This window comes from Artemia sp. Qi Xiang Cuo, chromosome 11 (assembly GCF_049724085.1).
Source record: "Artemia sp. Qi Xiang Cuo chromosome 11, ASM4972408v1, whole genome shotgun sequence".
In the NCBI taxonomy this organism is placed as follows: Eukaryota; Metazoa; Arthropoda; class Branchiopoda; order Anostraca; family Artemiidae; genus Artemia; species Artemia sp. Qi Xiang Cuo.
In genome coordinates, this window is record NC_142804.1 from 343293 (window position 1) to 367898 (window position 24606).

Sequence of the window (24606 nt, forward strand, 5' to 3'; positions counted from 1 at the left end):
ACACACAAAAACACACACACACACACAAAAACTTACACACACACACAAACATACACACACACACACACACAAAAACTTACACACACACACACACACACACACAAACACACACACACACACGAAAACATACGCACACACAAAAACTAACACACACCCACAAAAACTTACACAAAAACAAAAACACACACACACGCACACACACTAACACACACACACACACCAAAACTTATGCACACACACGAAAACTACCATATCACAGTTACATTGTCTTAATTTTTCAAATTTCATTTTAAATTTCTATCGTGAAATGCAAGAGTTGGAATATTTCAGTAGTGACTTGCTGTGCTTTACCTTCTCATAGTTACATTCTCTTGATTTTTCGAAGTTCATTTTGAATTTCTGTCATGAAATGCAAGAGTTGGAAAATTGGGGTCTTAGTCCACCAGATCAGTATTGGGGACCCAGTCCACCAGCCTGAACGGTGGAAATTCACTAGCTCAGAATTGGGGTCATAGTCCACCAGCCTGAATAGTGGAAATCCACTAGCTCAATATTGGGGTCTCAGTCCACCAGCCTGAATGGTGGAAATTCACTAGCTCAGAATTAGGGTCATAGTCCACCAGCCTGAATGGTGGAAATTCACTAGCTCAGAATTGGGGTCTTAGTCCACCAGCCTGAATGGTTGAAATTCGCATTAGACGAGGTTACGTGCGCACACACACAGAGAGAGACGACTAACACACAGGGACAACACACACACAAAGAGACGACACCTAACCTTTTCCGGCGAGTATGGTTAGGTTAGGTTAGGCTAGATTAAGTTAGGTTAGGTTAAGTTAGGTTAGGTTAGCCCACGTACGCTTCACTTAGGTTAGCTTAGGTTAGGTGAGAGACAGGCAAAAAGTTAGGTGTATGATTAGGTTAGGTTAGATTAAGTTAGGTTAGGTTAAGTTAGGTTAGGCTAGGTTAGCCTACGTACGCGCGCGTACGTAGGCTAACCTAGCCTAACCTAACTTAACCTAACCTAACTTAATCTAACCTAACCTAATCATACACCTAACTTTTGCCTGTCTCTCACCTAACCTAAGCTAACCTAAGTGAAGTGTACGTGGGCTAACCTAGCCTAACCTAACTTAATCTAGCCTAACCTAACCTAACCATACTCGTCGAAAAGGTTAGGTGTCGTCTCTTTGTGTTTGTTGTCCCTGTGTGTTAGTCGTCTCTCTCTCTGGGTGTTTGCGCACGTAACCTCGTCTAATGTGAATTTCAACTATTCAGGCTGTTGGACTAAGACCCCTATTTTGAGCTAGTGAATTTTCATCATTCAGGCTGGAGGACTATGACCCTAATTCTGAGCTAGTGAATTTCCACCATTCAGGCTGGTGGACTGAGACCCCAATATTGAGCTAGTGGATTTCCACTATTCAGGCTGGTGGACTATGACCCCAATTCTGAGCTATTGAATTTCCACCGTTCAGGCTGGTGGACTGGGTCCCCAATACTGATCTGGTGGACTAAGACCCCAATTTTCCAACTCTTGCATTTCATGACAGAAATTCAAAATGAACTTCGAAAAATCAAGAGAATGTAACTATGAGAAGGTAAAGCACAGCAAGTCACTACTGAAATATTCCAACTCTTGCATTTCACGATAGAAATTTAAAATGAAATTTGAAAAAATAAGACAATGTAACTGTGATATGGTAGTTTTCGTGTGTGTGCATAAGTTTTCGTGTGTGTGTGTGTGTAAGTTTTTGTGCGTGTGTGTAAGTTTGTGTGTGTGTGTAAGTTTTTGTGCGTGTGTGTAAGTTTTTGTGTGTGCGTATGTTTTCGTTTGTGTGTGTAAGTTTGTGTGTGTGTGTGTGTGTGTGTGTGTAAGTTTTGTGTGTGTGTGTGTGTAAGTTTTGGAGTGTGTGTGTTAGTTTTTGTGTGTGTGTAAGTTTGTGTGTGTCTAAGCTCTTGTGTGTGTTAGTTTTTACGTGTGTGTGTTAGTTTTCGTGTGTGTGTGTGTGTATAATTTTTTGTGTGCATGTAAGTTTTCGTGTGCATGTGTAAGTTTTTGTTTGTGTTTTTGTGTGTGTGTAAGTTTTTGTTTGTGTGTGTATTTTTTTTCGTGTGTGTGTTAGTTTTTGTGTGTGTGTGTGTAAGTTTTTGTGTGTGTGTGTGTAAGTTTTTGTGCGTGTGTGTAAGTTTTTGTGTGTGTGTGTGTGTGTGTGTGTGTGTGTGTGTGTGTGTGTGTTGTGTGTGTAAGTTTTGGTGTGTGTGTGTAAGTTTTCGTGTGTGTGTGTGTGTAGTTTGTGTGTGTGTGTGTGTGTGTGTAAGTTTTTGTGCGTGTGTGTGTGAGTTTTTTTTGTGTTCATGTGTAAGTTTGTGTGTGTGTGTGTGTGTGTTTGTGTGTGTAAGTTTTTGTGTGTGTGTAAGTTTTGGCGTGTGTGTGTGAGTTTTAGTGTGTGTGTGTGTGTGTGTGTGTAATTTTTGTGTGTGTGTGTGTGTGTAATTTTTTGTGTGATTTTAATTTTTTTTTTGATTGTTAGTTATAGTTTGAATTTTTTAGTTTTTGTGTGTGTGTGTGTGTGTGTGTGTGTGTATTTTTTTGTGTGTGTGTGTGTGTATGTTTGTGTGTGTGTGTGTGTAAGTTTTGTAGTGTGTGAGTAAGTTTTATTTTGTGTGTGTGTATGTTTTCGTTTTCTTGTTTTATTTTTTTTTTGTTTGTTTTTGTTTTCTTTTTTTTTTTATTTGTCTTTATTTTTTGTTTTATTTGTTTTTTTTTGTTGGTTTGTTTATTTTTGTTTGCTTTTTTTGTTTTCTTTTAGTGTGTTTTAATGTTTTAGTTTTTTTGTGTGTGTGTGTGTGTGTGTAATTTTTTTTTTGTGTGTTATTTATTGAGTGTGTGTGTGTATATTTTAGTGTGTTTGTGTGTTTGATTTTTGTGTGTTTGTGTGTGTAAGTTATTGTGTTCTTTTAAGTTTTTGTGTTTATGTTAGTTTTCGCGAGATTGTTTTAGTTTTTTTGTGTGTGTGTGTGTGTGTGTAAGTTTTTTTGTGTGTAATTTTTTGCGTGTGTGTTTAAGTTTTCGTGTTTGTGTGTGTAAGTTTGTGTGTGTGTGGGTGTGTGTGTGTGTCAGTTTTTTTTCATGTGTGTTTGTGTTTTTTTTTGTGTTCATGTGTAATTTTTTGTGTGTGTGTGTGTGTGTGTTAGTTTTTGTGTGTGTTTTTTTTTTGGTGTGTGTGTGTGTGATTTTTCGTTTTTGTGTGTGTGTGTGTAAGTTTTGTGTGTGTGTGTGTGTGTGTGTGTAAGTTTTTGTGTGCATGTAAGTTTTTGTGTGAATGTAATTTATATTGTGCATGTGTAAGTTTGTGTGTGTGTGTGTGTAAGTTTTTGTGTGTGTATAAGTTTTTGTGTCGTCTAATATGAATTTCAACCATTCGGGCTGTTGGACTAAGACCCTAATTCTGAGCTAGTGAATTTCCACCATTCAGGTTGGTGGACTGAGACCCCAATATTGAGTTAGTTAATTTCCACCGTTCATACTGGTGGACTAACACCATAATTCTGAGCTCGTGAATTTCCACCATTCAGGCCGGTGGCCTGGGACCCTAATACTGAGCTAGTGGATTTCCACCATTCAGGCTGGTGGACTAAGACCCTAATTTTCCAACTCTTGCTTTTCAACGAAAGAAATTCAAAATGAACAAGCCTGAAATAGCAAACTAGTCATCCCAAACTATTGGTTTCAGACAACAAACACCAATGATGGACTAAGAATTCTAGCTCTGAAAAGTTCAAATAGCAAACTACACATCCCAAATCGTAATTTTCTGACAACACACACCTACGAATGGCTAAGAAATCCAGCTCAGAAAAGTCAAAAAATAGCAACCCACACATCCCAAATCATAGGTTTCAGACACCACACACCTACGAAAGACTAAGAAATCCAGTTATGAAAAGTCGGAAATAGCAAAGTACATATCCCAAATCATAGGTTTCAGACAACACTCACCTATGAACGGCTAAGAAAGCTAGCTCAGAAAAGTCAAAAATAGCAAACTAGTCATCCCAAACTATAGGTTTCAGACAACAAACACCTATGAAAGGCTAAGAAATCCAGTTCAGAAAAGTCGAAAGTAGCAATCCACCCATCCCAAATCATAGTTTTCAGAGAACACACACCTTTGAAAGGATAATTAATACAGCTAAGAAAATTACAAAATAGCAAACTACGTATCCCAAATCATAGGTTTCAGTCAACACACACCAACGAAAGAATAAGAAACCTAGCTCAGAACAGTCAAAAATAGCAAACTATTCATCCCAAACTATTGGTTTCAGACAACATTCACCTACGAAATACTAGAAAACCTTAGCTCAGAAAAGCCTGAAATAGCAAACTATACATCCCAAATCATAATTTTCTGACAACTCATACCTATGAAAGGCTAAGAAATCCAGCTCAGAAAAGTCGAAAATAGCAAACTACACATCCTAAATCATAGGTTTCAGACACCACACACCTATGAAAGACTAAGAAATCCAACTCAGAAAAGTCCAAAAAGCAAACTACATATCCCAAATCATAAGTTTCACTCAACACACACCAACGAAAGGCTAAGAAACCTAGCTCATAAAAGCCTGAAATAGCAAACTACTCATCCCAAACTATTGGTTTCAGACAACATTCACCTACGAAATACTAGGAAACCTTAGCTCAGAAAAGCCTGAAGTAGCAAACTACACATCCCAAATCATAGGTTTCAGACAACACACATCAACGAAAGACGGGTGCTCGGGGAGAGCCTTTGAGGGTCTGTGGGTCCCTTGAGGGTCGGTGGTCCTTTGGGAGTTCAGGGGGACCTTTGGGGACCGGGGGATGGGCTTTGGGGGTCCGGGGATGGCATTGGGGGGTCGGGGTGGGCCTTGGGGGGTCTGGGGGGCACTTGAGGACCGATTGGTCCTTTGGGAGCCTGGTGGACCTTTGGGGGTGGGGGAGGGCCTTTGGGGGTCCGGGGGGCCAGTTGGGAGCCTGGGGACATTTGGGGACCGGTGGAGGGCCTTTGGGACCCTGTGGGTCGTTTGGGACCTCAATGGGCGTTGGGGGGGCCGGGGGATGGCCGTTGAGGGTCGGGGGTGCGCCTTGGGGGGCCGGGGGAGGGCCTTTGGGGCCCAGGGAGGGCCTTTGGGCACCGGGAGGGCCTTTGGGGGCCTGGGGGACATTTGGGAACCGGTGGAGGGCCTTTGGGACCCCGTTGGTCCTTTGGAGCTCGATGGACCTTTGGGGGGGCCCGGGGATGGCCTTTGGGGGTCTGGGTGGGCCTTTGGGGCACAGGGAGGGCCTTGGGGGGCCTGGGGGACATTTGGGGCCCGGTGGAGGGCCTTTGGGACCCCGTTGATCCTTTGGGTGCCCGGGGGACCTTTGAGGACCGGGGGAGGGCCTTTGGGGCCTTGGGGGACCGGTGGCGGCCCTGTGGGGCCCAGGGAGGGCCTTTGGGTGCCTGGGGGACATTTGGGGACCGGTGGAGGGCCTTTGGGACCCCGTTGGTCCTTTGGGAGCTCGATGGGCCTTTGGGGACCGGAGGAGGACCTTTGGGGCACAGGGAGGGCCTTTGGGGCACATGGAGGGCCTTTGGGAGCCTGGGGGACATTTGGGGACCGGTGGAGGGCCTTTGGGACCCCGTTGGTCCTTTGGGAGCGGGGGGGACCTTTGGGGGCCGGGGGAGGGCCTTTGGGGCACAGGGAGGGCCTTTGGGGGTCCGGGGGGACAGTTGGGGGTCTGGGGGACATTTGGGGCCTGGGGATGGCCTTTGGGGGTCTGGGTGGGCCTTGGGGGGCGCCGGTGGCCCTTGGGGGAGCTTGGGGGGCTTTGAGGACCAGTGGAGGGCATTTGAGGCACAGGGAGGGCCCTTGGGGCACAGGGAGGGCCTTTGGATGCCTGGGGGACATTTGGGGACCGGTACAGGGCCTTTGGGACCCCATTGGTCCTTTGGGAGCTCGATGGGCCTTTGGGGACCGGAGGAGGACCTTTGGGGCACAGGGAGGGCCTTTGAGGGTCCGGGGGGACAGTTGAGGGTCTGGGTGGGCCTTTGGGGGCGCCGGTGTCCCTTTGGGAGCTTGGGGGGGCTTTGAGGACCGGGGGCTTCCTTCGGGGTTGGGGTAGGAGGATCGGAACCCTTTGGGGTTGGGTTAGAGGACCTCACAACACTGTTCAAATGAAGCGTGTGTATTATAACGAACACACTCAAAGTCTCTTCTAAAATCTCTTCAAAAATCTTCTTTTAAAATGTCTCTATCTGTTTCACCGAAATAGTTCCATAACCTGTCTAAAACAGTTTCGCCCAAATTATCCTTAAACGTAAATTCAGCGTGTTCCTTTGTTATTGGCATCTCTGCACTAACGCATTTCAAATTAATAGGAAACCTTCTCGCGCGCTAAAACAATTCATCACTAAGATGTTTCTTGCCTAATTGTTTCAATGGCCTTTGGTTATTAATATCTTTTGGAGTTCGACCAAAAGAGTTGTTTCCGAGACAAAGACATTAATGACTTGGATCTATTCCTGGAGAAATGTTTCTAGGCAGAAATTTTTAAAGTCTGATAGATGGTGTCATTGATTGATTGATCTGTCAAGAAAGGGAAATTAATTTGTTGTGTCTAAGGGGAATTATTGATTCACGATATGTGAATTGAGGTCGACAGCACAGGTGTTCCAAATTCCGGGTTTTTGTTGTTGTAAGTGCACGCTCTCAGCGAATGTCAAGGTCAATGTTGTTGTTGTGAAATTTAGGTCATTGACCCCATTAACCACGTGTTCTGGGGGGGGGGGGGTTGGAGTAAAACATAGCATATATTAAATATGTAACCTAAACTAACCTAGGTACCCCCCTAAACCCCAAAAACACAGCTTAATATAATATACACAATGAAAACCATGCTATCATTGCCTACTCTACAGTGGTTAGCCCTAGAGGCCCATATAATGGGAAAGTACCAGTTTTTTTTCTAAATTTAGGAAATGTATTTGCAAAAATTTGAATCTCATAAATTGGGGTTGAGCAAAGTTGTGAAGCTAAAAACAGTTTATTTTTTGTACTTCATTTAAACAGAAGATCTATTGTGCATAGTTTCACTTTTAAACCTATAGGTTATTTATTTATTTATTAATACCAAGATACAGTAAGCTTTAACAAGCTTGTCTTGTTATCCAAGGTCAATGCCCTTTAGTGGGAGAAGGAGTGGAGGTAGGTGCTTTAAAATACCTTCCCAGGACATACTTTAGTATTTAGACCCATCCCTGAAAGTTTCATTTTCTTAGCCAAACCCCATTCAAAGATAGCAAAAAGTAGCTAAACTAGAATTTAGCAAAGTATATTAAATTTGGATTTGGAATGCAATTCTGACAATAGAGACAACCTAAGTTTATTTCTTAGCTACCTGAATAGTCCATATATAGGCCTAAAAACATTATCCAAACTGCCATTGTAGCTGATTCAGGAATGGCAGTAATTATTTTCCTCAGCCTTGGTAGTATCATAGCCTTAAATGTTATTATGAAAAAAAAAAATTGTAGAAATAAAAAAAAAGGCCTGAAACTCCTAAAAAATGACTTATCACTTTTGCTGTCATGTCATTTTTGAGGGGTTTGAACCTAATTTTGAAAAGAGCTTCAAACCCCTCAAAAATGACATGACAGCAAAAGTGATAAGTCATTTTTTAGGAGTTTCAGGCCTTTTTTTTAATTTCTACAATTTTTTTTTTCATAATAACATTTAAGGCTATGATACTACCAAGGCTGAGGAAAATAATTACTGCCATTCCTGAATCAGCTACAATGGCAGTTTGGATAATGTTTTTAGGCCTATATATGGACTATTCAGGTAGCTAAGAAATAAACTTAGGTTGTCTCTATTGTCAGAATTGCATTCCAAATCCAAATTTAATATACTTTGCTAAATTCTAGTTTAGCTACTTTTTGCTATCTTTGAATGGGGTTTGGCTAAGAAAATGAAACTTTCAGGGATGGGTCTAAATACTAAAGTATGTCCTGGGAAGGTATTTTAAAGCACCTACCTCCACTCCTTCTCCCACTAAAGGGCATTGACCTTGGATAACAAGACAAGCTTGTTAAAGCTTACTGTATCTTGGTATTAATAAATAAATAAATAACCTATAGGTTTAAAAGTGAAACTATGCACAATAGATCTTCTGTTTAAATGAAGTACAAAAAATAAACTGTTTTTAGCTTCACAACTTTGCTCAACCCCAATTTATGAGATTCAAATTTTTGCAAATACATTTCCTAAATTTAGAAAAAAACTGGTACTTTCCCATTATATGGGCCTCTAGGGCTAACCACTGTAGAGTAGGCAATGATAGCATGGTTTTCATTGTGTATATTATATTAAGCTGTGTTTTTGGGGTTTAGGGGGGGGTACCTAGGTTAGTTTAGGTTAAATATTTAATATATGCTATGTTTTACTCCAACCCCCCCCCCCCCCAGAACACGTGGTTAATGGGGTCAATGACCTAAATTTCACAACAACAACATCGACCTTGACATTCGCTGAGAGCGTGCACTTACAACAACAAAAACCCGGAATTTGGAACACCTGTGCTGTCGACCTCAATTCACATATCGTGAATCAATAATTCCCCTTAGAAACAACAAATTAATTTCCCTTTCTTGACAGATCAATCAATCAATGACATCATCTATCAGACTTTAAAAATTTCCGCCTAGAAACATTTCTCCAGGAATAGATCCAAGTCATTAATGTCTTTGTCTCGGAAACAACTCTTTTGGTCGAACTCCAAAAGATATTAATGACTTGGATCTATTCCTGGAGAAATGTTTCTAGGCGGAAATTTTTAAAGTCTGATAGATGATGTCATTGATTGATTGATCTGTCAAGAAAGGGAAATTAATTTGTTGTTTCTAAGGGGAATTATTGATTCACGATAGGTGAATTGAGGTCGACTGCACAGGTGTTCCAAGGTCGATGTTGTTGTAAGTGCACGCTCTCAGCGAATGTCAAGGTCGATGTTGTTGTTGTTGACACACTTTGATTACGCAATCAAGTTCTCGGAAAGTCACTTCCCCCTCGAGTCCTAGATCAATAACATTGTTCCCGTTAGAATTCAATGCGCATGTGCAACCTTCGTCCCGGAGTTATTACACATAGAAACATCAAATAAATCGACCTTGGAAAAAAGAGGTCATTGACCCCATTAACCACATGTTCTCCCTAGGGAGGCATATGGTGTGGGCGTATACCTTATATGGTGTGGGCGTGGGAGTTTTAAAAAAAGTGTCCGGATCGGGATTCGAAGGGGTATTGTGGGCGTGGGACTCAATAAGGCATCTCTACTGATTTGATCGGCCTGGAGCCTGATTTGAACAAGAAATGTAAATGTTCTTCCATTTCCTAATAACTAAGGTATTGTTGCCATCATCCCAGATAACTGGCCATGTATATTGTTAGTGATGCAAGTCAGCTTCGTTCGATGATGAGCTGCCGCATGGATTGAATCTTCTAGGAGGAATAATCACCTGAAGGTTGACCTCTAATCTCATCAAGACAATTTTTAATGTTTTTAAAAACTCACAATTGCTAAGACTAGCCGCAAAGTGTTGTTGTTGATCCCACCCCGAATCTTGCTGTAAAAATTACACAAATTTTTTAATTCTGATTTTTTTTTAAATGCAATGCTTGGTGAAAACCACCTTTTCTTAGTTAGAAGTTGATATTTGCTAAAAGTTAATGCCTTTCCCAGTAATTGTGGGTAACGCCCCGTTAGTTTATCAAATGGAACCCCGTGTTTTGGAAAAAAACAAGTCATAATCCTAGTGTAGCCTACTAAGTTTCAATCTCTAAGGTAGAAATCTTTGGATGTTGAATGCTAACCAGGGGTTCCACTTCTAGGGAGATTGCCCTATTTTAGGGAGGAATCACTTCTTTTAGGGAGACTTATTTTGAATCTAGGGACGAAAGGAAATCTGGGTGAAAGTAAGGATTTTCCGGGAAATCTGGGGTAAAGTAGGGATTTTTTCAGACAGAAGGCTGAAAAATTCTCAAAGATGGTGTATGCTCAGTTTTTTAAAAAGCTTATGTAGCAACACTGGCATTTGTTGTTGTAGTTGCCGGAATTTCAAAAAGTTGAACCCTGGAATATTATTTAGGTAGCCTAGGCCCAGTATTTATTTTTAAGTAATGGCTTTGACTGGTGTAAACTTACAGACATCAGTGGCAGATCCAGAGGGAGGGGTTCGATCGCCCCCCTAGACGGGCTATGATGTTTTTGTTTTTGTTTTACTGTAGTTATGGAAGTTTGCATTAACGCATGTTCTAACTACTGTAACTAGACTCTAAAACCTTTTTACATTAGGTTCAATCATGCTGTAGACAATCGAGGCGTGCGTCCTGAAAATCAGATCATTTGCCCCTGTTCTTTCTGTGTTGGCTTGACAATGTATCCCAATCTTTGAATTTTTCTTGTTTTTTCGTGACAAATTCGTAGGCTTCTTCTTGGAACAATTCACTTGCGGCTAAAAGAGATGTTGCCTTGCGATGTAAATTCTCTAGTTGCAAAAATTACGTTACTAGGCCTATAATAGTAAACTGCGTTATTGTAAACACTGCTTATAAGTATTTGAAATAAGGATGAATATGTAAACATGTAGATTAGCTAAATTAGGTACTCATAATAGGGTGTGTCGAATTCAATAAAATCAACATAAATTGACCTACTATATATATGTTGTTGTAGGTTTAGATCTATTAACAGTTTAAAAGCATGTATGAAGAAATCTTTTGAAGATTGGGCTAAAGTTTTTACATCTGTCAGTGGGTTTTAATTCAGTCCTAGTTTAATTTTCAAATTGAGGAGATTCACTTGTTTTCTTTCCAGTATTTTACAATTCAATAGTATGTGCTCAGGGGTTTCTTCTGTGTTCTTACAGTACCTGCAAAATGGGCTACTGGCAACTTCCAGGAGGGCCTTTAGGCGAGATAAATATGCCGAATTTCAGGAGTTCTTTCAATGCAAAGCACTGCCAATTCTTGCACCAGGACAGACCCGTTGGTTGTCCCCTCAGGCCTGCATAAAGAGGCTTGTCGACATTACAAAGCAAGTTGTCAAAGCCACACCTTGAAGTTATGGACTACTCTCTCGGCCTGTCTAATGAACTAAACACAGTTTTTCAATCTGAGCTTCCACTTCTTCACTCCCTAAAGGCAAGTGTCAGCAAAATTGTGAATGATATTGCGTCTAACTTCATGGAACTGGACTGTATACGCAGTGTTGATTTGTTTACCGAACTGAATCCTTACCTTTCAAGTGAGCACCTGACTTTAAACCAGACATATGTGGGAATAGGTACAACCGGTTCAATGCAAGAACTCGTAGATGATCAAGAGCCAAGTGATGCTATTCATCTCTTTTACCAGTCTTGTCGAAACTACTATAAAGTCCTAATGAAGCAGATCAAAGACCCTTTCAAGCTTGACGACGAAATTTATGGCATTTTGGCTTTGGTTGAACCAAGGAATGCAAGAAATTTGAAGCCAAAATATCTAAGGCCACTATTTGCGAGATTTCCTGTTCTAACAGAAAATTTTTGCGTTCAAAAAACCGACGCAGAATGGAGATCTCAGGCAATGACCGACTTCACTGAGCTTCATTTGGGAGATGCCCTAGTTGAAGGCCTGTCAGTTGAGCCGTACTGAATGAAGATATTTAGTCTGAAGACTCGCAGTGGTGAAATCAAGTATCGGGAATTTGAAGTAAAATAACACTTTGATTCTGCGCTATGTTTTTCGTGTAGATTGTATAGAAATCTATGGCAAAATATTTTTTTTCTAAGGAAGAAATCAGACTAAAAGACAAGGAATTTTAGGGAAAATTGATATAAAAACAATTGAAATTGAAATGTGGAAACCCTGATGCTAACTTAAATAGCTCAGTTTCAGAAAACGCAGACTACCTGTTAAGTTACTTCTTCTCAATCGCTTAGTAACCAGCAAATCTTTTTGTACTTAAAATATCAGAAAAATTAAAATTTTCTCTAGCTTAAGATGCGTTATATTCTAGTTTGTTGTAGTTTCAGCAAATTTCTTCCTCAGCTTAGATTAATAAACATATCAGCAGTTGAAATTTCTGTTAAATATATTTTCGTGAACCCATGCTTATCTAGATTTCCCATGGGAGTTGCCATTTCTCTGATAAATAGACGCTGTAGTTAGTTTCAGCATTTTCATGTCTTTTTTGTAGACTACAAGTTTGAAGGTTCGCTATATGAAATATCAAATGAATTAATGAAAAAGCTTCTTAAAATTTCAAGGAGGCAATTTTCTTCAAAGGTAAAAAGTATATCTTCCCTTATGTTCCAGTGTCTTATTCTAATTAACCCCTTGTTTTTATCGAGCTAATGCTCTTATTAGACGATACAAAAGTCGTTTTGAATTTTCATCGCCCTTAGGAAAAATCAGAGGGATTGGAAAAAAATGCTAGCTCCTTGGATATTACAATTTTCTTACGATAGTTATGTTATGGCATCGTACTTGGAGTAACTCATTGCTGTATAAACATTAATTTAAAAAAACAAAGTTTTCCGAGGGAAGTAAAGAGCGAAGTTGAAACTTAAAACGGACAAAAGTTATTACTTCATAGGCTATCTAATATGTATCAATAAAACTAGTACGAATAAACCAACTAATTATGTTTCTAGGATTATAGAAAACTACCGCTTTACTGAAAACACAGAAGTCAAGCATAAAAACAGGAATATTGATTTGGGAGTCAAAAGTGAGTATTTAGCCAGACAACAATAAACTAGTCTTTAAAGCTTTTCATATTCTTACACCAGTTGTGACATCAGTAACTTTTAATATACAGAAATATTGGATTGATTTATAAGGTAGCATTTTGGTCTCGCCAACTATAATACCAATAGTTAATAATATAGAATCTTAATTTGCAAGAAATATGCTTAAGTATTACATGAAATGAAGATCAATTAAGATAAACTATGAACTCTGAAAATGCGATTATTTCTTTCTATACAACGCAGAATTTCAAGTTCTGATACAAATTCTAAAGTTAGTCTGTAGTTGTAGTGCTATAAAGATGGCTTTACTTCGAATTTGTCTAAAAACTAATCATGACATGTCCTTTTCAGAACCAAAATGAGAGCCAGTCATCGAACTGAGCCATTGTGCAGAAGTGATCCCAAATTAAACAAAAAAAAAAAAAAAACTGAAGCAACAATCCTAAAATATTTTATTTTTATTCTGTAAAAAGTGTCCTTTATTAGTTTGTTTTTACTGTACCAAAACTCCTATATTATTTTGTGTTTTCAGTAAAGCGCTAGTTTTCTATAATTCTAGAAACACGGGGAAACATAATTAGCTGGTTTTATTTGTACTAGTTTTATTTATATTAATTAAAAAAACTTTTTCAACCAGATAAGTTTTTTTTTAAAAAGTTAAGAACTCCATTAAATCAAGATGAACAAAAATAAAATCAAATAATTTACCAAGAATACAACTACCAAAATTCAGAATCAATAAATAAATGAAACCCAAAACAAACAGAAATTAAAATAAATAAAAGTCAAACTCAAAACGAGCGGAAATTAATATGAGTAGGGTTGTAAACCCCAAGCTTTCTAAAACCCAGAATATAATCTGTACTTTGCTGAAAAAATTAAATGAATTTACTGGAGAAATTCTGTATGGTCAGTTTAATGTACATATGCTGACATTTGTTCTTTAAAATCTTAATTGATTTTTGATTTCTTAAGTTAGAAAAGTAGAAACATTTAAAAGAATTTTTTTCAATAAAGTACAAATTATATTCTGGCTTTTAGAAAGCTTGGGGTTTAGAACCCTACTCGTATTAATTTCTGCTCGTTTTGAGTTTGACTCTTATTTACTTTAATTTCTGTTTGTTTTGGGTTTCGTTTATCTGTTGATACTGATTTGTGGTAGTTGTATTCTTGTTAGATTATTTGACTATATTTTTTTTCATTTTGGTTTAATGGAGTTCTTTAATTTTTTAAAAAAAACTTATTTTGTTGATTTTTTTTCTATTCGTTTTATATTGACATAGTCTTTTTCAGGGAGAAAGACTGAGCCTCTTCTAAAGGTAAACAACCACCCCTTTTATGAAAACCTTAAATACCCCCTGGGTATATCTTACGACCCTTGCCCCTAATCTTTGGGGATTGTTTCAACATTAAAGGCATTGTTAGCCTATATGATATTTAGACCATTTTGAATAGAACAGCTATCTCAAAGTTTCTATTAGACGTATTTCGGGACAATACGACGTGTGTTTGTGTGTGCGTTTGTGGGGGGGGGGGTCCGATCACTTTGACTCTTAAAAGAAACACTAGAGCGTCTGATTACCGATTCAATGAGCCCCCTTCGAAGTTTATATGACCATGCTTTATATAAAATCCTTAAGTGTCCCCAGTTCATACCTTACAACCCTTACCCTGAGGCATGAGAATTTTGTTATCCCTAAGGAATAATTTTCAAATTGTTCTGATACGCTGAACAAAATGGCTATCTCAAAATTTTTATTGGGAGTGTTTGGGGAAATTATGGGCGTGGAGGGGGCATTTGCCTTTTGATCACTTCCTATTAATAAAAAAGGCACTACTCTTCTCAATTTCCATTACAAATGAGCCCTTTTTGACGCTTCTGCGACAAAATTTTCTATAAAAATCTTGTATGCCCCAAGGGAATAACTTACGACCCTATTCCTGAGGGCTATGGGGAGAGGATTGTCATCCTCAAAGACCTAATTTCCAGACCTTTCAGCTACGTTCAGGGTTGCCAGCCTGGCCTGGAAGAATTTACTAAATTGGAGAGGAAAAATTTACTAAATCGCATCTGTTTTTACTAAATGCTAAAAAAAAAACACGCGTACCATTAAGCACCGATTTATGCTCCACGAGGATAATTAGTTGGATTTTCCTTACCTTTTTTCCTTTTTCCTTCTTTTTTTTCTCTTTTCCTTTTTCTTTCGTTTTCATAGTATGATTGAGAATTCCTAAAACCTATAAGTTCAATAATCCTTTTTATATATATATATATATATATATATATATATATATATATATATATATATATATATATATATATATATATATATATATATATATATATATATATATATATATATATATATATATATATATATATATATATATATATATATATATATATATATATATATATATATATATATATATATATAATGTTACATTTCTACTTACTTTAAATTTCTCTCAGCATGCTCCTTTTTTCTCAATAAAATTTTCGAACTGAGGAGATTCACCTAATCACCTTGGGTGGTTGGCTTCGTTTTTTATTCCAATAGATTCCCAATCATCAGAAATCCAAGTGTCATTATAGCTTCATTTTTAGTTGGTAAGAATTGATACACAGAAAGCTGATTTTGTCGACCTTTAGACGCCGAAAGTGAAATGTCTGTTTATGAAAATAAGTGACTGCTTGTCTGTTTCTGAGACAGACAAGCAAAATTGTAAAACACACAAGCAAAAATTGTAAATTGTCATATGTTTACGATAATTTTTTTCCCTGAATTCATGGAAAATAAAAAAAAGTTTCGTTTGCTACAAATCATTTTTACTAGATTTTGGGAAATTTACTAGATCCTCTAAATTTACTAGATTTTTTTTACTAGATCTAGTAAAATCCTACTGACGGTGGCAACCCTGACTACGTTGAACAAAATGGCCATATCAAAATTTTGATCAGAAATATTTGGGGAAATGATGAGTGTGGGGAAGGGATTCTCTCTCTGAATGCTTTCGACTATTAAAAAGGGCAATAGCTCTTTGAATTTACAATCAAATGAACCCTTTTTGAAATTTTTACAATGCTTTCTACAAAAACATTATCTGCCCCCAGGGCATAACTTACAACCTTAGCCTTGAGGGCTTTGAGGGGTTGTCATCCTCAAAGACCTAATATCCAGAACTTTCAACTACGTTGCACAAAATGGCTATCTCAAAATTTTGATTCGCTGTGTTTGGGAAAGTAGTGGGCGTGAGAGGGGGGATAGTAGCCCTCCAATCATTTTCGACTATTAAAAGGGGCACTAGCCCTTTGAATTTCCAATCGAATGAGCCCTTTTTCAGGTTTCTACGACAAAGCTTTCTATAAAAACCTTATATGTCCCCAGTGCATAACTTACAACCTTAGCCCTGAGGGCTCTAGGGGGAGAGTCATCATCAAAGACCTAATTTCCAGAACTTTCAACTACGTTGAAAAAATGGCTATCTGAAAGTTTTAATTGGATGTTTTTGGGTGGTGGGCGTGAGAGGAGGGTTAGTTACCCTCAAATCACTTTCGACTATTTAAAAGGGCAATAGCCCTCTCAATTTGCAATTGAATGAGCATTTTTTGAAGTTTTAAGACAGCTCTATCTATAAAAACCTTATATGCCCCAGGGCATAACTTACAACCTGGGGCTCTGGGGGTTTTGTCATCCTCAAAACCATAATTTCCGGAACTTTCAACTACGTTGAACAAAATGGCTATCTCTAAACTTTGATTGAATGTGTTTGGGGAAATGGTTGGTGTCAGAGGTGGGTTAGTTGCTCTCCATTGACTTTCGACTATTAACAAGGGTAGTAGACCTTTCAATTTCCAATCAAATGAGCCCTTTTTGAAGTTTCTACGACAAAATTTTCTATAAGAACCTTATATGCCCCCAGGGCATAATTTACAACCCTCGCCCTGAGGGTTCTATGGGGGTTGTCATCCTCAAAGACCTAATTTCCAGAACTTTCAACTACGATGGATAAAATAGATATCTCAAAATTTTGATTGTTTGGGGTAATAGTGGGCGTGAGAGGGGGTTAGTTGCTCTCCAATCACTTTTGACTATTAAAAAGGGCACTAGCCATTTCACTTTCCAATCAGATGAGACCTTTTTGAAGTTTTGTACAACATCGCTTTCTATAAAAACCTTGTATGCCCCCAGGGCATAACTTACAACCCTTGCCCTGAGAGCTCTGGGGGGGGGGGGGGGGTTTTATTCTAAAATACCTAATTTCCACAAATTTCAACTACGTTGAACAAAATGGATATCTCAAAATTTTGATTGCATGTGTTTAGGGAAATGGTGGGCGTGACAGGGGGGTTAGTCGCTCTTTAATCCCTCTTAACCACTAAAAAGAGCACTAGCCATTTCACTTTTCAATCGAATGAGCTCTTTTTGAAGTTTCTACGACATCGCTTTCAATGAAAACCTTATATGCCCCAGGGTATAACTCGCAAACCTTTCCCTGATGGCTCTGGAGGGGGGGGGGTGTCATCCTTAAAGACCTACTTTCCGAAACTTTCAACTACCAAGGGCACTAGCCCTTTGAATTTCCAATCGAATGAGCCCATTTTCAAGTTTCTACGACAAAATTTTTTATAAAAACCTTATATGGCCCCCAGGGCATAACTTATAACCCTTGTCCTGAAGACTCTGGGGGGAGTGTCCTGCTCAAAGATATGATTTCCAGAACTTTCAACTGCGTTGAACAAAATGGCTATCTCAAAACTTTGAATCGGGTGTTTGGCCAAATGGTGGGCGTGGAAGGGGTGTTAGTCGCATTCCAATCACTTTTAGTTTTTAAAAACGGCACTAGACCTTTCAGTTTTCAATTAAATGAACTCTTTTTGTAGTTTCTACGAAAAAATTTTCTATAAGAACCTTATATGCCCCCAAGGCATAACTTACAACCCTTGCCCTGAGGGCCCTGTTGGGGTTATCATCCTCAATGACCTAATTTCCAGAATTTTAAACTACGTTGAACAAAATGGATATCTCAAAATTTTGATTGTTTGGGGAAATGGTGGGCGTGAGAGGGGGTTAGTTGCTCTCCAATCACTTTCGACTATTAAAAAGGGCACTAGCCATTTCACTTTCCAATCGATGAGCCCTTTTTGAAGTTTCTACAGCATTGCTTTCTATAAAAACCTTGTATTAACCATTAACCAGGGTATAACTTAAAACCCTTGCCCTGAGAGATGTGGGGGGGGGGCTATTATTCTCAAAGACCTAATTTCCAGAACTTTCAACTACGTTGAACAAAATGGATATCTCAAAATTTTGATTGTTTGGGGAAATGGTGGGCGTGAGAGGGCGGTTAGTTGCTCTCCAATCACTTTTGACTATTAAAAAGGGCAGTAGCCCTTTCAATTTCCAATCGAATGAGCCATTTTTGAAGTTTTTACGACAACGCTTTCTATAAGAACCTTATATGCCCCCAGGGCATAACTCGCAAACCTTTCCCTGAGGGCTCTGGAGGGGGGAGTTGTCATCCTTAAAGACATAATCTCTAAAACTTTCAACTACTTTGAACAAAATGGCCATTTAAAAAAATTTTATTGGATGTTTTTGGGGAAAAGGTGGGCGTGAGAGAGGGGTTAGTTGCCCTCAAATTACTTTCGACTATTAAAAAGGGCACTAGCCCTTTGAATTTCCAATCGAATGAGCCCATTTTCAAGTTCCTACGACAAAGCTTTTGATAAAAACCTTATATGCCCCCAGGACATAAATTATAACGCTTGCCCTGAAGACTCTGGGGGGAGTGTCCTGCTCAAAGATATAATTTCCAGAACTTTCAACTGTGTTGAAAAAAATGGTTATCTCAAAATTTTGAATCGGGTGTTTGGCCAAATGGTGGGCGTGGAAGGGGTGTTAGTCGAATTCCAATCACGTTTGACTGTTAAATAGGGCACTAGCCATTCGAATTTTCAATCGAATGAGGCCTTTTCGAAGTTTCTACTACAACGCTTTCTGTAAAAACCTTATAAGCCCCCAGGGCACAACTTACAACCCTTGTCCTGAGGCTTGTCATCCTCAAACTTCCAACTACGTTGAACAAAATGGCTATCTCAAAATTTTGAGTGGATGTGTTTGGGGAAAAGGTGGGCTTGAGAGGGGGGTTAGTTGCCTTCCAATCATTTTCGACTATTGAAAAGGGCGCTAGCCATTTAACTTTCCAATTAAATGAGCCCTTTTTGAAGTTTTTACGACAACGCTTTCTATAAGAACCTTATATGCCCCCAGGGCATAACTCGCAAACCTTTCCCTGAGGGCTCTGGGGGGGGGGGGGGAGTTGTCATCCTTAAAGACCTAATTTCCAAAACTTTCAACCACGTTGAACAAAATGGCCATTTAAAAAAATTTATTGGATGTTTTTGGGGAAAAGGTGGGCGTGAGAGAGGGGTTAGTTGCCCTCAAATTACTTTCGACTATTAAAAAGGGCACTAGCCCTTTGAATTTCCAATCGAATGAGCCCATTTTCAAGTTCCTACGACAAAGTTTTTGATAAAAACCTTATATGCCCCCAAGGGCATAACTTATAACCCTTGCCCTGAAGACTCTTGGGGAGTGTCCTGCTCAAAGATATAATTTCCAGAACTTTCAACTGTGTTGAACAAAATGGCTATCTCAAAATTTTGAATCGGGTGTTTGGCCAAATGGTGGGCGTGGAAGGGGTGTTAGTCGCATTCCAATCACGTTTGACTGTTAAATAGGGCACTAGCCATTCGAATTTTCAATCGAATGAGGCCTTTTCGAAGTTTCTACTACAACGCTTTCTGTAAAAACCTTATAAGCCCCCAGGGCACAACTTACAACCCTTGTCCTGAGGCTTGTCATCCTCAAACTTCCAACTACGTTGAACAAAATGGCTATCTCAAAATTTTGATTGGATGTGTTTGGGGAAAAGGTGGGCTTGAGAGGGGGGTTAGTTGCCCTTCAATCACTTTTGACTATTAAAAAGGGCACTAGCCCTTTGAATTTCTAATCGAATGAGCCCTTTTTGAAGTTTCAACGACAAAGCTTACTATAAAAACCTTACAAACCTTATATGCCCCCAGTGCATAACTTACAACCCTTGCCCTGAGGACTGTGGGGGTAGTGTCTTTGTCAAAAACATAATATCTATCTGGAAATCCACTACGTTGAACAAAATGGCTATCTCAAAATTTTGATTGGATGTGTTTGGGGAAACGGTGGGCGCGGAAGGGATGTTAGTTTCCTTCCAATCACTTTCGACTGTCAAAAAGGGCACTAGCCATTTGAATTTCCAATCGAATGAGCCCTTTTCGAAGTTTCTACGACACCTCCTTCGATACGAAGTGCCCAGGTCTAAGAAAAAAAACAATAAATTGTGCTAACATTTTCTTAAAAAACGAATAGATTTAAAGTATTATTTTCTTTTTCCTTGAAAAGACTATGTCAATATAAATCGAACAGAAATTAATTTAAAAAAATTTTTCCACAAAATAAGATTTTCAAAGAAAAGTAAAGAGCTCCATTAAACAAAAAATGAGCAAAAATAAAATCCAATAATCTACCAAGCGTGAAACTACCACAAATCAGCATCGATAAATAAATGAAAGCCAAAACGAACAGAAATTACAATTCATAACCGAGTCAAACTCAAAACGAGCAGAAATTAACATAAGTTGGGCGCAAAACGCCTAGGCCTTCCCAAGGCTAGAACAAAATTTGCACTTTACTGAAAAAAATATAAATGTTTTTACTTTTATAACTTTAATAAATAAAATAATATTAACATTTTGATTACTAAATATCAGTGAATTCACATTGGACTGCCAATGCACACTATCCGATATTTTTTCAGTAAAGTACTAGATTTGCACTGGCCTTGAGCAGACGTTGGGGAGTCGCGCCCAACTTATGAGTCTATCCCCCTATTTTTGATTGGACTCGGTTATGTGTTTTAAGTCACGTACGTGTTGGGTTTCCTTTATTAGTCAGTGCGGATGTGTGGCAGTATCGAGCTAAGTCTATTATTTGATTTTATTTTTACTCATTTATTGTTTAATGGAGTTCTTTACTTTTCTTTGAAAAATGTATTGTGGAAAAAGTTTTTTTTAATTAATTTTTGTTCGTTTTATATTGACATAGTCTTTTCAGGGAAAAAAAATAACACTTTAAATCTTTTCGTTTTTTAAGACTATAGTTTGGTCTGCTGTTTGTATGCTGGAGGTTGTAGCAATTTTTAACAGCATACACCCTTTGAAAAACCTGGACTGTGTGAGCCTGTTTTGAAGTTTCTATGACAACGCCTTTTATAAAAACCTTATAAGCCCCCAGGGCATAACTTAAAACCCTTGCCTTGAGTGTTGTGGGGGAGTTTCCTCCTCAAAAACATATTTACTATCTGGAAATCAAATACGCTGAACAAAATGGCTATCTCAAAATTTTGATTGGATGTGTTTGGGTGAATGATGGGCTTGGGGGGGGCTAGTTGCCCTCCAATCACTTTCGAATATTAAAAAGGCTTCTAGCCCTTTGAATTTCCAATCGAGTGAGCCTGTTTTGAAGTTTTTACGACAATGCCTTCTATAAAAACCTTATATGCCCCCAGGGCATAACTTAAAACCCTTGCCCGATGGTTGTGGGAGAGTGTCCTCCTCAAAAACATATTTTCTATCTGGATATTAACTACGCTGAACAAAATGGCCATCTCAAACTTTTGCTTGGATGTGTTTGGGGGAATGATGGGCGTGGGGGGTTAGTTGCCCTCCAATCACTTTCGACTATTAAAAAGGCCACTAGCCACTCCAATTTCCAATCGAATGACCCCTTTTAGAAGTTTCTACGACAACGCTTTCAATAAAAACTTTATATGCCCCCAGGGCATAACTTACAACCCTTGCAACTGATGGCTCTGAGAGGGTTATCATCCTAAAAGACAAAATTTTCAGAACTTTCAACTACGTTGAACAAAATGGATATCTCAAAATTTTATTTCGACGTGTTTTGGAAAATAGTGGGCGTCAGAGGGGCGTTAGTCGCTATCCAATCACTTTCAACTATTAAAAAAGGCACTAGCCCTTTCAATTTCCAATTGAATGAGCCCTTTTGAAGTTTCTACGACAATGCTTTCAATAAAAACTTTATATTCCCCCAGGGCATAACTTACAACCCAGGCCCTGAGGGCTGTGGGGGGAGGGGTTGTCATTCTTAAAGACCTAATTTCCAAAAAAATGGCTATTTAAAAATTTGTCCTCCTCAAAAACATATTTTCTATCTGGACGCACAATGATAGATATTTGAATTTTAATTCATACCTCCCTGTGTCGGTGAAACGAGGGGTTGTGATTTCACTAGTGAATAGAGCCTTCAGAATTGATTCCCAGGAATTTATGGATTCGGAATTGTTATATTTGAGGGATATTTTGTTTTGTAATATTATCCAATTAAGTTCATTGGCAGAACAATTGAAAATAGACGTGTTAAACATGATAGTAGGGTTATTGGGGTTTCTCAGTCTTCATATTTGTAATATACCTAAAAGTTTCATTTCATTACCATATGCACCTGGTTTGGGTGAGAAGCTTTCACGAATTTTGCGTACATTTAACATCAATACATATTTCCAATCGGTGAGACCAATTGGTAGTTTCTTTAGTTATGGAAAGAATTTAGCCCGGGGAAATTTAATAAGTGGGGTGTATAAGATTTCGTGTTCTTGTGGGAAGTTCTATATTGGTAGGACTCGCCAACAATTTGTTGAAAGATTTATTGAGCAACGAAACTCAATAAAAAAAAAAAAAAAAAAAACCTACAATTAATCAAGCCTCCGGAAACTTTTGTTTCAGCCTTAGTAGAGCATATTTGCTTTCATCCCGATCCTTTTGTACAATCTGATGAAGCCTTAGTCATTTCTAATGATTAATTAAAAAAAACTTTCCGAAAAATAAGTTTTTCAAAGTAAAGTAAAGGCCATTTTAAACTTAAGCTTAGCAGATACAAATACTTATTAAAATTCAAACTCAAAACCCCCAGAAATTATTATTAAAGAATAAATGAAACCCAAAACGAACAGAAATTATATTTACAATGATAGGAAAAAACATTCAACAAGTAACAATATAAATGAATAAATAAATCTTAAGGCGAGTAATGCTTAGATTGAATATGAAAATCAAGCTGAAAACGAAAATAAAATTTGCTATTGAAGTATAAATGAATTGAAGTATAACTTTTCCATATAACTGTGGAAAAGTAGAAGTGTATCCGATATCCTCTGAAATGATATCCTACGCTAAGTCTGGGAGAATGACTTACGAGAGGTACCTGGAAAGCTTAGCAGCTACAAAATCCGAAGAGGAAAAAGAAGAAGAGAAAAACAGCGCAAAAAAAAGATCGTCTGGCTTTGACCAAGAGGTTTGACAAAGATAAAGAATCCATAGATGCTTTGGAAAAGAAAATGAAGGAAAAGAAAGCAGAGTTTTCCGTTGATGAAAAAATTTCTGACTCTTCTGGAAGAAGCTGCTAGAAAGCTGGATGCTGCCGTCAAATCAAACGACCTGATTGGACTACAAGTTGCCAAAGCTATGCTAGATAGTCTGAAAGTCCAGCACGATAAAGATAAAGAGTTGAAAGCTGCCTTGGACAAAGTTGAGTCGACAGTTAGGAAATTGAACCTCATCTCAGATGTGCTGAAAAAATCCCTATGAAGGGACCTTAAAAATTACTGCCATGCCTATTGTTTTCATTGTTCGTTTTGTTTTTTGATGTGTGGACCTTTGTATTTGAAATATTTGCAAGTTACATAAATGATGCTGCATAAATTTTGATGGCAACTTTGTACAGGTGTATTGTTTATTTGTTTTAATTGGCTGCTAATAATTGTCAAGTATTATCATTGAAAGCGTTGTGGCTTTTAGCTAATCTAACAAAAGGAAAACATCTGCTGAGTGCTGGGTCAACTTTAAAGCGGTCGTATGGACTGTCTGTTTATTTTTTTACCGAATCCCCCATACACGAATTTAAATTATCGAATTTATTATTATTTTTAATCGTCGCGGAGGGTGAGGAGGTGCAGCCACTTAGTCAATTAAGTTTGACGATTAAGATCGAAGAATAAGCTGTGCGGTTGTAAAATGTAATTAAAAAAAATATCACCATTCCATTAACGTAGCACTAACACAGTCACTCTCCGTTAACTTGCCACTAAACTAATATATTTGGACTCATTGCACTACTTTTCAGACGGTTTGATACCCCAGAGATATGTGTGAGCAATTGAGAATACATGCGCAAGAAAAAAATACATTTGTACTTCGGTTAAAATTTCTTGAAACGCCAAAACTGCCCAAGTGGTCCTTGAGAAAATTTTTCAACATAATGTTGAATTTTTTTTTTCGGTTGCAGAGCGCTAAATTAGTTTTATTCTGTTTTATAAGATTAGGTAGAAGACAATCCAAATATTCAACCTGATGCTATGAAATCGTGAAAGAGGGAAGTGAGGTTTTGGGAAAGGAATTATACGTCTAAATGCCTACTTTAAATGTCCCTGAAACTGCATCCCATACAAGTAAGAGCAAACATAGGTTTTCAGTAGCTTAAAGAGTTGGTTACTATTGGAATTCTTGAAAAGCTGCTATGGTAGAAAGAATGCAGCACAGTAGAATGTTAGGGTAGCAGCGACAAGGTAGTCTTTATAATCTGCTTGTCTAAATGAGTTGGTCTGTATAGCCGTGTTTACCTTTTTCCATAAGCTTCCAAAGATTTTTGACGTATGATTTCTGTGA

General features: G+C 38.3%; 1 protein-coding gene across 1 annotated transcript in view; it reads left to right on the forward strand.

The window, feature by feature from the left end:
- The window catches only part of LOC148946507 (uncharacterized), a 304047-nt gene that overhangs the window by 87227 nt on the left and 192214 nt on the right, over positions 1-24606 (forward strand). Inside the window, exons 4-5 of the mRNA XM_089097124.1 lie at positions 11230-11702; positions 23047-23236. Of these exons, the coding sequence (XP_088953250.1) occupies positions 11230-11702; positions 23047-23236 (663 nt within the window). The remainder of the gene's footprint in view (positions 1-11229; positions 11703-23046; positions 23237-24606) is intronic.